This window comes from Aptenodytes forsteri, unplaced genomic scaffold (assembly GCF_000699145.1).
Source record: "Aptenodytes forsteri isolate BGI_AS27 unplaced genomic scaffold, ASM69914v1 Scaffold72, whole genome shotgun sequence".
Classification (NCBI taxonomy): Eukaryota; Metazoa; Chordata; class Aves; order Sphenisciformes; family Spheniscidae; genus Aptenodytes; species Aptenodytes forsteri.
In genome coordinates, this window is record NW_008796193.1 from 4,891,414 (window position 1) to 4,909,862 (window position 18,449).

The 18,449-nt window shown below is 37.2% G+C and overlaps 1 protein-coding gene across 1 annotated transcript in view; it reads left to right on the top strand.

Annotated features, from left to right (window-relative positions):
- Nucleotides 1-18,449, top strand: part of NAALADL2 (N-acetylated alpha-linked acidic dipeptidase like 2) — a 310,350-nt gene that overhangs the window by 42,683 nt on the left and 249,218 nt on the right. The window contains exon 3 of the mRNA XM_009288028.2: nucleotides 8,022-8,292. Within this exon, the coding sequence (XP_009286303.2) occupies nucleotides 8,022-8,292 (271 nt within the window). The remainder of the gene's footprint in view (nucleotides 1-8,021; nucleotides 8,293-18,449) is intronic.

Genomic DNA, 18,449 nt, shown 5'->3' on the forward strand with positions numbered 1-18,449 from the left:
AAAAGTGAGTGGTTAAAAAACAGCTAAAAAAAAAGATTAAGGATTATTTTAAATAAAGTCTAAGATGCTTTGATAACTGAAACCCACGAGTGTGAATCAGGCAATCTGGTTTCTGTTCCTTGTCTGCCCTTGTGTGATTTGCTTATACGAAACGTTCAAAAACTTCCACGATTTTGTGGTTTTCATTTCTTGGGCATCTGGTTTAATATCAAAGTCAACTGCCTTTCAGATTTTGCCTACATGATTGTAAATGATCAAAAAGCAGTAATTTAACAAGTTACTGCATGACAGCAGAACTTCAGCTGATTACACGTGCTCACAGCCCACTGCAAATTAACACGTTTAAACAACTTTCACTTTGGCCGATGTGTTTTACTGTACTTCTGTGCTCTGTTGAAAAGCCAATTCATTCATAAAGTATTGCAGTAATGTTGATAATTTGCCATCTATTTTCCATACTGCAAATAAAAATTGTATTAAGAAGGTCTTTATTTTTTAAAATCTGAGGTATTCAAAACAGTTTCTATCAAATTTACAATGCAGATAACACATTTTGCATATGTTCAAAGTCTTTTTGGCTGACTTGCAAAGGATCTGAATTAACTAAACTCTTCAGTTCTTTGCCCAGCAATTTCTGGACTCAAAACACTAGTGTACATACGCAACATTTTTTGGACCTTAGATGAGGGATTTTTATGACGGGCACTTGCAGGTGCTACTGAGTCATGAAATACTGAGAGTATTCGCTATGTTGCTTTGAAAAACCATATACAGAAGAATGAAACAAGAGCATTCCTTGTGCTGGGATGCATTTTATACCTAGTTGCTTCTGAAATTATGACTTATAATATCAGGAATTACTGAAAATCAGAGTAAAAGGATTCAGATTCAGAACAGTTATAAGCTCACATAATTGCTACATGGTGAACATGTACTGAACTTCTTTTTTGAGTGTAATGTATTTGCAGATGGCTTGCTTATTGACAGATATTTACCTTTCAAAACTTGGATGCCTTGGATTCATTGAGGTGGTTTCTACAACTGTCAGCTGATGATCTGTTGGTGGATCTGGCCGCTTACTCTGTGTTGTGACAGTTTAACCTATTAGATTAACTCATAAGTCACATGACTGCTTCAGTTGCTGCACTTATATCATTCAATAACAGTTTTCAACAATTTTCCTTCTCCATCAATAATAAGATGTAATCAGTAGTTTTCCATTAATAAACTGTTAAAATGTGATGGGCTCTTGAACTCTGAGTGAACATGCAGAGCATACTGTTACGTTAACACTATTTTAAAATACTATTATGTTGTTTCTGTGTCTGATGCTAGAACAGGTGAGGCATCAAGTTTTACCATGGGTGTGTGTTTGCACAATAAAAGATTGCATAACTGGAAGAATTGTTGTTATTAAACAAATAGATCTGAAAGAGCCTTTTTCAGTTTAGAATGGCATGTTACTGCTGAAAAGTAAGGTGAATACTCACTAAGTAGTCACAGATATTCAGAGCTATAGATTTTTTCAAAAATCTTCTAAGCTTAAAATAGACTAGAAGAGTAGTTGAGGGAGATTGTGTGTACTTGCCCTGTTTTTACCCTCTTCTGGGCAATCATTTGATAGACCCTCGTTGGAACTCATTGGCATTTTGAAGTTCTGAAGCATTTGGAAGATTTGGATGCTGGCTAAATGTCAGCATAACTGACTTCCAAATCTCTTACAAAGCTTTGGAAAGCTCACCTATGGCCAATTAATGACTTTGCAATGTTTAGTGTAGGGGAACAAGGAATTGCTTGTTTTCCAATAAACTGTGCAATCACAGAGTGAGAGAATCAGTCATTTTTCAATGCCTTCCACCATCTGCCTTGAATGCAAGTTTGGCTTGCATCCTGATGTTGGCAAGTGAGATTTGAACTATCCCCATTAGTTTTATTTAAACAATATAAAAGGCATTTGACTGTCTGATGCAGTGGGTAGTAGCAATATGCTTGGTAGTCCTGCAGTGAATAAAAAAAAAAATGTACAAAATAGCCAAACTTGGAAGCCAGCATGGGCTGAGATCTGAGGATGTTCTTCAATCCTATGACAAAAAACTTCTCAGGAAAATGAGAGGTTTGGCCTGAAGCTGTTGTGCATGTAATTATACCATGGTAGGAGAGGGTACATATGGTCAGGTACCCTTGCGAAAGTCTAATACATGGGTGGACCTAAACATAATACAAAAATGCTGTGAAGTTTTGTTTAAAAGTACTTCTGTGCCTGCCTATGGTATAATTTTCTAAATAGAAGACTCAAGTCCCTGTTTATCGAAAATGCCCAAAAGCCACAGTGCACATAATGTTTAAAAAAAAAAAAGTTCAAAAGCATTTTTCTGCTAGAGAACTGCGCAACCAAATCTAGAGCTGGTGTTCTGTTATCTGACATTACATATTTTTTATGGTTTCATGAATTACATTTATTCTGCATCTGTGAAAAGTAAAAGCTGTCATAAATCATACTCCTTTATGTTAATAGCATGATATCTATATTGTAGGCACTATGCAGCATTCGTAGATATACGCAGGTGCAGATCTGTAAATGCTCCCTTTGATAGCAAAAGTGATATGTTGTTACCCAAGAATGAACGGGGTTTTAGCTTTCCCATCATTAGGACAGACCACGCATTCATCACTGTGTTCTGATGAGCCATGTATAAATTTTTCTATCAGACAGAACTGGATGACAGTGTAGGGCTGGCAAAAAGCCCAGCCTCCCATGAGAGCTCCATCTCCAACGGAGAGGCTGCTGTGGGTAATGAGACTGGCTGGCCAAAAACCAGGCAAATGGAAGAAGCAGCATCATGTCACGTAGTGGCTGACCCATATCTAGTGTCCAAATGTTGTGTTTAACCAGAGCTTTCCATTGCTGTCGTGCTGTAGGCCAGTATTATTTTGTTTATTTATGATTTAGGAAGCATATCTGAATAGACTTAACTGTTAGTTTTGGTCATTACTATGGTCATCGTGTGACAAGAATGAACACAGTACCAGCTTTCTTGTGACCCACGACTGCCACAGAATTAATATCAGTGCTAAAAATACGCCCAGAATATCCAGAATGTATAGAGAGCGATGGCAGATGTGACAAAGGACATGTCATGGATCTGCTTTCTGGAGCGGTTGCTGGAGGCCTTGCAATGCAACCTGAAGAGCCTGAAGTGGTTCTGGGTATCTTTAGGCAACTGGATCCTATCCTGCACTAAGCTGTATGTAGTCAACTGTTTACACCATGAGAATGTTTCTCTTACATATTCTAACCTGCTGATAAATATTTATCCTCTCTCGGACTTGGATTTTTTTTATTTATTTATTTTGGAATTGGCAGATTTGTGGCAGTCAGTTCAGACCACGGGAAATCCGATCGGGCAGGTTGGAGACCAGCCAGTTGAGCTCCCTAATTAACAGGAACATGTAATTAAAATTTAAGCAGATGTGGCTTGGGCAGGTGGTATTTCCTGAACACATTTAGTTTGCTGTGTGTACACACTATATGTGATGGATACAAATAAATACTCTTATCTGCAACTGCGAAAAATACTTGTGCGTATGCTGAGCAGTTGGTCTGTGCGAGTGCTGTGCACTGGCCCGGCACTGCTGAAACACATCTCAGCTCTTAATGGACTGAAACGAGTTCTGAAATCCTGAACATATGTAAACATTTTTAAAACTCAGCCTGGACAAAGTTTGTGGGAAGGAAAAAAGACATATGCATGGAAGCCTATAAATATAATAAACCCATATGATGCGTTTCTTGCACTCTTTGTTGGTAATCTGCTACCAGCTACTATTGGAAACAGCATATTAGGCAAGATAACACTTCGATCTGATGTAGCTTTACAAAACAATGTTGTCTGATGAACTTACTGCCGCTCCCAAAATTTGAAAACAACTACTCAGCTGAAAAATGGGCCCATAAAAATTCCAAAATCATATTTGTTCTTAGTTCTTAATTAAAATTCCAGTAATTGCTTTATCAACAATTTCAGTGAACTGGAAGAAAATAGAGAGTAAAAATTTGTAGTCAACATTTTATAAACTTCTAACGCTGCAAAAATGGAATTCTGCTTATTTTTTTCTAATAGGACAGCAAGTGTAGGCCATTTCCCACTCTCATTGCAGTATAAACGTTAAATCATTAAAGAAAAAAACCCAAACAAACCACACTTGAAGTTCTTCATGATTGAGAGAAAATTTTGTCCCTGTAGATTTTTAAGATTAAATCTGTAGAATCCTACTGTGATTTTAGATTTGTTTTTGGGGGGTGGTGGTGGTGGTGTAGCAGTTTAAAAGGATTGTCTGATAAGGAATTGTATCATACAGTTAAATTATTCCATCTTTTGATTGTTCGAGTGACCTATTGTAATTTTTCAGTATCCTTTGAGCGGTGTTTCACAGCGTCCCAGTGTATCACCAGCAATGAGCAGCTGGCTTATTTGCAATACCTTGTTCTCTTCTTTAGCAAGCTGTGTCAAAAAAAGTGCTGTTAGAGCAGATGACTTTCCATTAAGCTGCTGCAGCTCCATGTTTCCCCATGGTTATCAATTTGAAAATGAAATTTCTTTATTTTGTGTGTGTGCGTGTGTTCATTTATCTTTTACAATCACCTGTTAAAGGTTGGTCTTTTGAAGCTGCAGAGGCTGTAGAAAGCCTGGCTTTATTACAGATGTATCTTTGCCTTATTTCAAATTATTTTCCTAGCTTTAAAACTTTGAAAGCTTCTTTTTGCTGGCCAGGACATCCAGCTGATCAGGCAGTAAAATATGACTCCTTGTTTATACAGGAAATCTAAGAACGTGTCTTCATAAACGTTTTCTTGATCTTGTTATCATATCAAAGTGGGAAAAATTTACCTTATTCAAGTGAAGTAGGGTATGCTTTCTGAGTTTTAAGTGCAATTTTATTTGTGTTTTTTCAGTTCAGGAACAGAGCATAGTTGAGGTGGAGTAGAATTATGTCCTGTTCTGATGTACATTAGTTCAATATCTGATCTCTATTATAAAATAAAGTAACTTGTGGAAATTTCTTTGAGAGCATCTGGTAAAGGCACGGTATTATTCAGACTGTAACTGTTATATTAATTAACGTTAGTTCTAACTTGAGACCAAATCTTAAGTCTGTGATGGCTCCACTTCAATAAATTATGCCGATTTACAGCAACTGAGATGTGCCCATTAACTTTGTGGTTATTCCCATTGACTGAACCTGAACAGTTAGCTGAATAAAGTATCTTTTTAATAGGAGTAAGGGAATCAAAATTTGGCTGATGTTACTAAAGGCAGTATTGTAAATGGAAATTGGCAATCGCATTGCTATTGATTTGTACTGAGTATGCAGCCGCTTGCAAAAGTGACAAACGTAATCATCCCAGGGGCCTGTTTCTTTCCACTGCTTAAATCTTTCTACTATGAATCTCAGTGCCCTGGCAGTTTTGGGAAGCAAGTTAATTGACAATTTGTAGAGAAGGACTATGAAGTGCATGTGAAGTGTTGGAATTTTTCAGGATGGACTGTCAAACAAACTTTACACTTTTCTGAATTTGGTTTAGAAAATACTGGTTTTGCGTGTTATACTTGTTATCCAACTAGTATGTAATAAAAATAATGAGTTAAATGACCTCTGACTTTAAGTCCATGCAGTCAGCAGAATTATATCAAAGACCAAGTGCCAGTCAGTCACTGTAAAAATCTGCACAAAAAAAAAATCGTGGTGGTGTTCATAAATTTTATCAAAGTAGTCTAATATGTGCTGATTTATTGTAATATTGCGTGTGCTTATAATATGCAATTTGATTTTTACGTGCTATAAAGAAATTATGGAGTAAATAGTGTCCTTATTCCTTTAACTTAATCAGATAAGTTGTCACAAAAGTTTCAAAGACATGGTTATTTAATTATGAAGTGGAAAGTAACTTTACTTCTATTACTAAGGGAGCAATTTGCTTCTTGTATCTTATTCTTTTAATGCTTAATTCCTTTTATTGAAACTGAATACTTCTTGTTGCAATGTGCCATAACCTTATTGGCCTGGGATAAGTTTCTTGCAATTATTTATTCTATTAATGTTTCTATCACCTGAGGGAAACGCGGATGTTCTCTTAATGATTGTGTTAATCAAACAACTTTCTGTATTTCTGCAGTGCCCAAGTTTATGTCATTACATTAGCAGGCACAGGAGATGAAACTGGAAACTTGTAATATACTGCAGATTGGATTAACTTGTCTGTTTTATGTAGACTGCTTGAAGACTTATTTTAGAAAATATAGAAAGATTAAATCTGCAAGACAGTTATTCCTTCTGACAGGATCTCTGAAGTCTTTAACATAAAGTCCAGTGTTCTTGTAAAGATTTTGAACTTTGTACACTAATAACTTTCCTTCTGTAATGCAGGCTGGGGTATAACATATTTCTTTAATAAAAAAATTTTTGCAAATTTTTTAAATCCTTTGAATGTTGGAATAATTATTTCATCTGTATAATGTGATGATGGGCATTAGACATTTGAATGTAGTATATAATGTTTGAGCCATTTCTAGGCTATACTAGGTGTTATAGCTTCACTTTCTGCCTTTTTAAGGTTTGATGTTGTCTAGGCAGTAAATGTTCTTTTTTTTTAAAGGTCTGTTGAACTATAAGATAGCTTTGTTGGGGTGGAGAAGGGAGTCTTTGTGCTTGCTTTCTGTCATAAGCTTTCCTTGGCGGAGTTCTGCCTGGGATTAGTACACACCCTGATGGAAGCAGTGCCGGTACCTTCAGCCGGGAGCATTCTGCCTGCAGCTTTGCAGCTGGGTTCTGAATAGCACAGGGGTGCCTGTAAAGCACTTGGTGGGATTCTCAAATACCTATTGCTTGCAATAATGGTTTTAAAAAGACTATGCATTATTCAACCATTGCTTTTGACATGTGCAAGACAGCCAGGGTATTTTTAAGGTTCTATTGAGGACCCCAAAGCTTCTAAATATAATTGGCCTTTTTGTGAAGAGAAGGTTGTGAACAAGAGTTTCAGGCAGCGTCAGTATCTCTGTGCTTGGAAATCAATACCTCTGTGATCCTAAGTCTTGTTTCTCAGTCCCGAGAGTTTCACAGACCAAAAAAAAAAACAAACCACCAAACAAACAAACTCACAAAATTCAGCAAATACTCTGTAAGCTTTTTCTACTGCATTCAGGTAGTGCTTTTTATTTGAATAATAGTGCTTTTTATTTGTGTCCTGCTTTGCTTGCATAAGTGCTTGCCTACATAAGTAGGAAAAGCCTTTAGTTGTCCTTTCAGCATGTCTGTCCTCTAAAGTTATCTTTAAAATACTCTCTACATCTGGTATCTTTTGGCATTTGCTGGGGAGGTGGGTGGTCCTTCAGTGCCATCACCATTTTCATCCTATGGTCCATCTGGTAGATACTGCCAAAATAGTTTCCAGGCTTGTGTCGTATGCTTGCCAAGCTATTGACTCAGGTAATGCTTCAGTACAGGTAGGAAATCTGAGGAAAACTTTCTGACAGCTAGCACAATATTTGGGGGAACAGTTCCATTCTGTTTAGCAATTTTGCTTTACTTGATGAATTTAAGCCAAACATGTAATTACAACTAATTTTCAGCATCATGCCCTCCCTGAAGTCCCTGAACTGTTACTTCAGATTGCGTTCTTCATATTCAATGATTTGTTAAATTGATTCTATATCAGAAACTTGATCAGCACCAGAAACATGAATTTTGAAACAATTACAGTGATAATTTCTTCAGGATTCTTTGTTTTAATTGGATGTGTTTCCTATAAATATTTTTTTCCTTATTTTTATTTCCCAAAAAGAGGTTGCTTCTGTCTCACAATTGGTAAGAAATTACTTGCAAAAAAATGAAGGGTGATTTTTTTTTTTTGCATGTTTGATGATATATTATGAATAAAATTATGGATTGATGCATATTAAGGTACAAGTGTCTTGGTGGGAAATAGACTAAAACTGTGTTTATTTGTGTGTTTTTTCCAGAGATTTGTTACGGTTCCCTAGAGAAGATGATGTAGACATTGCAATGAAAATTCTGGTTCAGTGGAGTTCCCAAGGCCTTGAAGATGTCCGGCTGGTAAATTACTCTGTTTTGCTTGACCTACCAGGCTCTTCTTCAAACACAGTAACTCTGAAAAACAGCGGTGAGTGCTTTTATCCTAGTGGACAACAGTGCAACAGAGAGCCCAAAACGCTTCGTAGCCAAGACCTCCTGTACTCGTATGCAGCTTACTCTGCCAAAGGAACTCTTGAGGTAACATGACCATTTGTCTCTGTCATTTGTGGTGAAATAGAGTTAGAAAACATCAGCCTTTGTTGAACTTGGCTGGCAAAGTACACATGGTGAAATGCCCAGCCTTAAAATAAACATATTTAGGTAAAATATGATGTGGCCAATCTCAATTCAAACTTAAAAATTAGTCAGACCTGAATGCTTCATGTGATTTTTTTTTTTTTTTTTTAAAGTATCTGAGTTTATGAATTGGCATCTTTTGCTTGGGTGTAAAAGCCTGAAAGTTGTGTCTAGACCTACATTTTATCCTTGTTGATATATAAGTGCTACTGGTTTGAGGGATGCCTGTAGGAAGGGTAAGATGAGGTTTTCTGCAGTGAAACCGGCGGGAGTGCTGGGCTAATACCTGGAGCTCCTGAATTATGGTCATGGATCTCGCATACTTTCTTCTATGGCAACTCAGTTGACACATCTGCTTTGTTTCCTCTTGAAAATCCCGATTTGTATTTTTATCTTGCTGTAGCTTCTGTTAGGAAGTTTTGTCAGCAAAAAGATCCTGCCTGTTGGGATTTGTTACTTGCCAAGTGAAATAAGATCTTGGATTATCTTGTTTTATCCTCTTTACTGTCTTCACTGGCTGCCTCCCTATATTTGCTTTCCAGATGTATTGGGGGTGCACAAAGGGGTCATCATTTCTGTTTACTTTCCTAGCTGAGATAGTATAAATCTCAATAAATATTTCTGAAATATAAAAATTGCAATTTCACTGCTAACTGCATTACTCTTTCTCCTTTTTAAAATATTGTACGTTATTCCAATGGTGCAGGGGTTTTTCCATTTTGGTTTCTTTATTGTTTAAAAGATATGTTTGTTTTCATGACTTAGAACACTAATAGACTATATAGGAAAAGCTTGTGAATGGCTTTGGGTTTGGAGGATACCTCTTCCAAAATACCTTTATATTTTTTGAATATCTTAATATTTATAGCATGTCAGTTACTGAATTTCAAACAGTAAAATGCAACTGTTGTGTATTTTCCTTTTGTTTGTGACAGTGTTTGCCCATAATGTTTATTGATAAGATGTAATGCACTGTGGAAATCTTGTAATGAGTCAAAATGGAAAAAGTTGCATGATGCTAACTAACCTATTTTATGGACTATTAGTATAATTTCGAGTTTTGGACTGTAGGAAATATGAAAGCTGGTAGAAAATCAGATCCTTAAGTTTCTCATCCTGAAGTCTACAAGCTTCAGCCTCTCTTTCTTAAAAGCATTGAAGCTTTTTAGTCTAAGGGATTTATTCCAGAGAGGAGAAGGAATGGAGTTCTTGTTCTCCTTTGGGAAAGAGACTTCTCTCCATCTCCTGTTTTTGTGTACCATACATGCCTACTTTCCATATTGAGTCTCATGGTCATTATTTCCATACAGCCTCTCTTCTGGGGCTCTATCAACCCAACAACTTCAGGTTAAAGTTTGTTGTTAAGAAGTGAAACGAAGTAGGCATGGGTAGGTCCTAACCTGCATGATGTAAGCTTTAACTTTTCCATGGGCAAGTAAAAAGTACTAATGAATGGGTTTGGCTTCTCACATTTATCACTTGGAAACTCAATATGTAATATTATTTTCTCACTGTAACTTAATAAGAGTAACTGTAATGAGATAAAAGTACAGTTGTGGCCTTTGAGATTTATTTCATGAAAATAAATGTGTTGCTAACAAATTCATCAGATTACAGGAAATCCAATGTTCCGAGAAAAATCATTGATGTTATTACCAGCAACACATGTACCACTTTCAGTTATAATTCAGAGCAGTTTTATCTATGATTGAGTTCTGCAGAAATGAGGACCATACACACTGTGTATGTACTTATCACTAGGGGTGTATCTTGGCTTTGGCAAAACTCAAAGCTTGTACTTGAGCCAAAGAGTGACTCTGTGCACGATTTTACAGTCAGATCTTTCAGATACCTAGCACCCTCACAAAACTTCAGATGTTTTCTTTTATTCTTTAAAAAGTCTACCCAAATTGTCCTTAGATCTAGAGTTTTGCCTAAAGGGCAAATTTCCTTTTTTGTTTAGGCTATGGATAAATCATAGTGATCTAACCTACCCGACTTTCAATCCTACACAGTAATCTCTACTATTTAAAATAATGGAAGTAGAAAAACTTTAAATGAGAAGTAGCAGGTGGTGGCTGTTGCTGTGTTCAGCTATCAGAGAGTGACTTGATTGCTTGCAGTGGAGGTACAAGTTGTGTGTTTTGAATATCTTGCAGTGGGTTGTGATTGCAAAATCATGACGGTTTTCCTGTGAAAAGGTATTCTTGTGACAGCTACTCATAATCTGAATAATATTCTTTCAAATGTGACACATCCTTAGTAGAAAATTTCTATTGTGTGCCACATAATCAGGTTGAATTGCTAATATTTCTTTGATGCTGCTGCATCATTGTATCTCATTTGTATATTTGGTTTGCTAGAAGTTCAAGCAAATAAACCCATTAAGTTATTGCAGCCTGACTACCAGCAGAGCTACAGCTCTACTTTCATGTTGACAAGGTTATTTGTAGAATAGCAAGACTCATTTTCTTTGACCACCTGTCATGTCCATTCATCATATGAACCATCCAATTTGTGTTTTCTGGTAACAGTCTAAACAGCATTTGTGAGTAAAAATGTGAGCATTTGTGATTTGAAATCTACTTCAGAAACCTACTTAGTGCCATTGTGATGGATGGTGCACTTTACTACTTCTCTATAATTCATCAGGCCCTGAAAAGGTGACACTGTTTACCCATCACGGTGACAGGCAGGGCAGCCTACAGTTCTGGAGAGAGCTGTCTAGTAGGTTTTGAAATAGATATGGCAGCAGTTATGTAAATAATATATCGTAGACTAGGTCAGTGTAAGGAAAGAATGACATGTGAAATATATTTTTATTAAAACTTAAATATCAGCCACCTTTTATAGAGTTTAAACCTTTTGTCAGCTTGATGAAAACAGGAAAGCCACTCTGACCAACAGAGTACATATATAAAGGGAAATTACACTGCATCAAATTTATGCGTTAAAGCAAAATGCGTTGTCAAAGAGTATCTAGCTAGTCTCTGAGGTGAATCTGAATGTGCTGCTCCCTGCCTTCACGGCACATGGCGATCTGAGAGCTGCGGCTGCGTGTGCTGTCACTGGCAGAGCAGTGGAGGGATGAGCTGGGGAACCGTCAGCGAGAGCCAAGGAGAGGTGTGTATGAACCTCCAGAGAGCCAGCGTCCTCCTTTCAGTACCGCATTGGTAAGTAGTGTCAGTGTAGGTGCATATTGTAGCCCATCTGTTAACAGACACGGCGGTGATGCCCCAAGTGCAGTGAAGTGTAAGTAAGGATACGTCTTGGCTGGAAGCGCAGCAGAAGGCTGGGTGGTACGCAGGGCATCTGGCCGGTTGGTTTAAAGCAGGCCCACTGAGTACAGCGAACTTCAGGAAGAAGCAGTTGTTCAGTTTTGGTGTCGCAATGTTCGTCTGCTCTGTTCCCTGTTTCTTTAGCAACTGTAAAGAGAAAATCTTAGCAGATGTAATGGTTGGTGTGTTGGAACAACATTCAAGGACAGGCTAATTAAAGCAAAATGAAGATTGTTTTTACTTTGTATTCCCTGATTTTTCTGAAGTTATGTTTGTGTGACTTGAAGTTTCCCTCACCTTTCTTTCACCTTAAATTTATTCACTCTTTGCTTTATGGAAGTGTTAAGGAACTTTTGGCAATCCTAAATCTGCTTTAAGACTTTAAACAGAGGTGCTTAGTGTCCTCCATTATACAGTGTTGCCTCAGCTATATTACACTCCTCTGCCTCTTCAGGAGTAACTGGCTGCTGAATGCACCAAATCCCTGTTGGTTCCTTTGCTGTTTTCCGTCCTTTCCTTTTTTCATCGTGGACACTCTCAGCAAGCCCAGCAAAATGTCACTTTTCTTTCCTGCACCTCATACACTGAAAGGACTGTGGTGGTTCAGGAACCAGGAGAGGATGCAAGAAAAGTACAAGTACTGGCATGTTCTTGAAATGGGAATGCATATGCAGGCAGGGATTTGATGGTTGCATGGACAGAAATCAATCATCCCCATCTCCAAGGCAGTTCTCCCAACACCCGACTATCTTTCCTTTGTACTTTGACCCCTCCTCTGTCCCTGTTCCCTGACTGCTTGCACTCCTCCACTGCATCACCTCACTTCCCTGCCATTGTCCATGTTCCTTGACTGATCCTACCCATTTCTCTGTTCGAAGCGTCTGCTGATTTTAGACATTTATACTCCCAACTCAGCCAGTGATATCTTTGATTAGTTTTGGAGGGGCTGCAGGGAGCAGACAAGTGAGAATGCCGACTGTTTGCCTCTATCTACAATATGCAGAAGAAATTCTCTACATCTGTTGATAGCATATCAGCCTGCTCTGGTTCATTTATTTTGGTGACGTTTTCTCAGCTAAATGAGAACCCACCGCAGAGATTAATGCAACCTGAAGCAATACGAGAAGTACAAACCCATCTGTTAAGCTCACTCAGTGATCTTCCCACCATTCTTCAATCTTGGCAAGATGGGAGTAAGGGAATCAGGACTTGGATTGCTGTCAGATTCTCTTTCACACGGGGGGGGGGCTTGCTCATTTCTTATCAGATACCCCATTTTCTTATGGCTGTGCTGAGATGTCTCCTCTCCCCATCCATCCCCTTCTTTCCCTGGTCCTTCACTCTGCAGGAAGATGGGAGTCTTCCTCTCCTCTACTGCCGGTTCCTCTAATCTTTCCCGCTTATCGCAGGCTCCCCACTTGTGTGCCCTACAGTCCCTTACCCTCTCTGCTAGGTCTTTACAGTACTGCAGCACCATTTCCTTGCAGTACTTGCAGCTCTCTATATTTCTAGCTCTGCACCAAAAGGTTACAAGTTCCTCTGGAGGGCCAGTGCATCAGGAAATCCTTGACCCAACAGCTTGCTTTCATTTGATTTGGTTTCCTTGTGCTGGAAATGTGATTAGTGCACCCTTATTATCTTTTATCTTCCCTCTAGGTAATCAGTGGTAATTTCCTTAACAATATTTCTGAATTAAGATTGGTGTCAGCAGGTTGGTTTTAGAAAATTTTAAAATCTTCCCAGGTTATTTTTATCCCTAGGCAACATTTCCAAATGAGTCTTCTGCAGCACGCTTACTTGCACATCTTGAATTCCAAATGCAGAGACTGCATATAATTCAGATTAAACAATCACAGCATCTCACCCTAAGTCTTTCAGTCATTTTCAATGGCACATTGGTACAAAATATCAAGCTAGAGGGAATCTTGCTACATGTGTGCATTTAATTCTTTTAGGCACGCCAGTTTAGTTCATTATTATCTTTATTAATGTTTTCTAAAACTTCTTCTCTGAAGAGCTGTACTAGCTAAAATGAATCCCTAGCAACTGAAACCAGTTTGCAGATGGTTAGGGCTATAGGTTGGATAACACATACACACAAATGAGAAGAATCATGCGATTTTTGTAACATTTAGACGTTTTAGAGGAGCTTTATTTATCTTTTATTTATAGAAGAGTTTCTCAGAAACCTCTTCCACAAATAATCATAATTTAGACCACTGCTCTGCATACCAAGTAGGCACAGCAAATTTTCAAGACAATCTCACTAAGAATATGGATTTTAGAATAGACTTGACCTTTAAACAGAAAACAAGATTCAACATTAACTACAGCATAGCTGCCACTCCATTATAATTACATATAGAAAGCTGTGAAATGCAATGTGAAGGTTATATAATTCAAAATTGCAGTCAAGGACTACAAAAATGATCATTGAAGAGATGTACTGCAGAACATCCTGTCAGTTTTCTGGCATATATCACATAACCATTCATAAATAAAGTTTTACAGTTCCCTAAAAATAATAGTAGTTCATCATGCACAAAAGCCCGGTTAATATTGCTGCAAGATTTTGGTATCATTGAAGGGCAGGGTTTCGAAGATGCAAATGGCTACTGCTGCAAAACCTTTTGCTGTTTTATAATTGCGAGTCAATACTGCAATAATGTTTTACTAATAAAATATTAGTAATGACATTTTAGTAATAATGGCATTAATAATAAATGAGGGTTTTTAAATGAAAAAAAGCAAAAGGTGAGGCATCTTGATATCTACAGATATAACAGATCACTGAGCACTTCCATGCCATTGCACATAATCAGCTAAAGGCATTTTTCAGGAAGGCCTCTACAATATTTGAGAGGGAGCAATGTTGAACCATAAACATTATTTATATTCCAATTGCACGGTAAAAACTAAAGGGTGCAAACACTGAGGGCTTGGGAAATTGATTTGGTGCTTTATTCAGGTTTTAGTGCAAGTAAAATTCCTATTGAAATCAATGGGAATGACATCATTTTTAACCAGAGTTGAATTTTGTCTGTTAGTAGTCACTGTGAGAGAATACAAGTGGAAGTAACTTCTGTAAATGCATGGATCTCTGAGAAAAAAATTTCTTTTTAATTACTTTATTGTATAATTTAGACCAGGCAAGTTGCAATCACCTATGCAGTTCAGTAGATATCTGGGTTGATACTTACCCAGTTACTCTTCTTTCATTCCCACTTTTTGTTAATGGTGTTTGGTGCAAACCTGAATACAAAGGTACTCCAAGTCTAGTGGAAATCTTTCTGCTGAATCACAAGGCACATTTTGCTTAGGTAGTGCTATCTTATCGTCTCCCTGTAATTTCTTTTACATCTTCTTAGTAAATTTGAACCTATCAACAACATACCTGTGTTTTTTTCTGTTGAAGTTTGCAAAGGCAATGTCCTTCTCAGAGGAGGAATTCCAAGCAAAAAGCTGTTTCTGCTGTGAGCTATTTGGTTTGGGTTTTAGGGATCTTTTTCTTTTAAATTTCTCCAGTATTTTGAAGGTTTAAAACTGCCTTGAAGGGACCTTGCTTACACTAAAAACAAAAGCAAAAATTTTCTCCAGCAGAGAGACTATAAAGCAAATAATATCAGCTTTTAAAAAATTGCTAGGATGAGAAAAACAACATAAGAAACAACTACAACTGATATAATGAGAACAATAGCAAAACATTTTTGTATTTATATAATACTCAATCCTTGTCCCTAAAACTACATGCATAAGTTCATTGTTTAAAAAAAATGTAGTTTCATGCATAAACAATAAAGAACTTGTTAAAATGCTACTCAGCTTTGTGATAGTTATGAGTGACTGTAAAATACAATATTGATTAAACTATTGCTTGTTCTCATTTTTTAGTTTCTTTTTGAGGAAGAAAAGCAAGTCCTAAAACCTTTTAAGGAACATTAGCAATACAAAAGCATCTGTAGTTGGAGGCAGATTACATCTTACTGTGCCTGTACATCCTGTACCTGGGAGCATGGCCGTAAGATTCTGACCCTGGTAGTTCCAGGCATCAGTCAGTCATCCATGAGAATATGGGTTAGAATCACTGTAATAAAATAAATCTAAAAAAAAAAAAAAAGAACAAACCACTTTTCTGACATACTGCACTTGATTATTTTTGAAAATAGAGAAAAAGTCTAAATAATGGTGGTGTCTCTTGCGAATTAGAGCTGGCAGCTGAGAATAATCAGAAGCCACTATTTTAGTCTTCGATGCAGCTTGATAAATCTCATCAGTTGAAGCCTTAGCAATATGTTTTATCTTAGGAGTTATCTGTATCTACCAGTATAACTTTTACAGTCAATATTGCACAACGTTTTGTCAAAATCTTAAAAATAGATTTCTTCTAATGTAATAATATGAGCTTATTGAACGTTTTTCTACATGACTCTTTTTTTCTTATTGTTAAAATCTTTTTAGTATTTTGAAATGAAAGTAGCATTGAAAACCCAAAACAAGTCTGAAGATTTCCTGTCTGTGTTAGGGTGTGGTAATATGAAATCCAAATATCTTCTAAGATGACCACTTTGAAAGAGTGGAAATAAGTTCTTACTAAAAACGAAAAAAAGCATACATGACAGGTTTTAAATGTAATATAAACTAGTTGAGGATAAAGCTGCCATTATATGAATGATTTGGTGAGGACAGAGTTTAACGGCTTGTCTGACTTTTGTTGAAGAATTTTGGTATAAAAGGGCAAAGGATGAATCTCTCTAGAGACTGCTTTGAGGAATGCTATAAACCTGGACACAGAGCCTTAATAGTAAGAAAGACCAAAAAGTGAAGAAGGCCTCTCTCAGCGGAAACCCTTTGAAGCAAATGTCTTTTGAAAGCCTTTCAGAGCAGGATGAAAAAATGTGCAGATGTGATACAGCTGGTTGAAAAAACAGATAAGAACTGAATTCTTAAAATTGTAAAAAATAATTAAAAAAATAAAAATAAAAAAAACCTCAGTTACTAACCATAGGCAAGTCTAAGTTTGGTATCCAGGTGCAGTTGGCAGAAGTGCATTGGGTGTGTATATGAACTGTCAAAATGCCAGAGCCTGTTTACTCTCTGGACTAAAATGTCCTGAGGAAAAGCTTTTGTTCAGAATTTCACTTTTAAGCTGGTTGGAAATGCAGTACTTCTGACTGTGCCCACCAGTTGCAATCCCAGGAGAGAATATCCTCTTATAAATAATAAAAAAATCAGTGCAAACTAAACAAAGCTGAAAATACATTGGTCTTCCCTTTCTCTAGAATTAGGCGTTCCTAGTTTTTTCTGTCTGATATGCTGTCTCTTCCACTAAATACAAAATAAATCTCATGTCTAACACCTCATGTAATGAATATTAGTTACTGTGTTTCACTCATTCATTAAGAGGGCCTTAATGTGAATTAATCGTGAGATACATCAGTTCTATTCTCATAATTATTTCTTCTGTTCCTGTGCTCTGCAGTTCAAAGAGAAGGTGACTAATCAATCACCAGCTTGTGACTGGCCCAAGAGTAGGTGTGGGTGAGAAAGAAGGTGCTTCAAGGAATTTATCTTCCTTCCACTGAATTATGTTACCATATGGAGTTAGTCTTGTCTCTTGTAAGATTCACTGCTTCACACTGATGTCTTTGAGGGGCAGACAGAGGTGAATAAGGATAGAAGAGGTCCGGCAATGGCTTCAACTACTAGAGAGCAAAGCTGCTTAAATATGCAAGAAAACTCCTGCTGCGTTGTCATCCAGGAGAGATGTCCCTCCTACTGCAGGTCAATGCTGGCCAGGCACAATCTTTACTTGGGGAGTATTTTAGAGGATGAAGTACTATGAAAAGCTAGAAATTATGTTACTGGCAAAAGAATTACTGCATCATTCTTCTAACCGAAATTTTTATTCCAAAAAACTTTCTCATGTCTTTGTCCATATTGACCTTTTATCTATAAAACTCTTACGTCTTAAGGCTAAAAGAAAATATTACAATCACGTAATAACACAAATTAAAAATCTAGAATGAGAAATTGTATCAACATGGACAGTGTTAGGCTCAGGATCTGATGGGTAAGACTGACTCTTTTAGTTCAGACATTTCCCTGATGATCTTATTGCTGTTATCTTAATGCCTGTAGAGTTGCTCTGCCTGAAATAAACTTTCATAATTTTTCAATTTTCTCTGCAGACAATGAAGATAATTTCTTCACAATGTATAGTGTTTCTAAAGTGGGTACCAAAAATGTAAAGACAAATGAAGTAGTATGGAGGGAACCTCTTCAGCAGATGATACAACTAGTGAATATTTTTAATGATGACCATTGTGCATTCTTTGTCTCATCTATTAAATTTAGTCTTTTGCGTTTGCTGAAATTCAGGAAAGGGACCACTTGATGTTGGAAGATGGACCATTAAGGAAATTTGTGGTTGAATAGGAATTTATGAGAGCGCATACTGAGCTCCCTGTTTCTAGTTTCTTTTTGTTGATCTTTCAACATCCTGGGCAGGAGGGATCATAATGGGGGAAGAGAAAGAATTGAGTGCAGATTTCTATAGTAACTGATAGTTGTGGTTTAACCTCGGCCTGCAACTGAGCACCGCACAGCTGCTCACTCACTCACTCCCCCCGGAGGGATGGGGGAGAGAATTGGAAGAGTAAAAGTGAGAAAACTCGTGGGTTGAGATAAGAACAGTTTAATAATTGAAATAAAATAAAACAGTAACAATAATAATAATAAAAGAATACACAAAGCAAGTGATGCACAGTGCAATTGCTCACC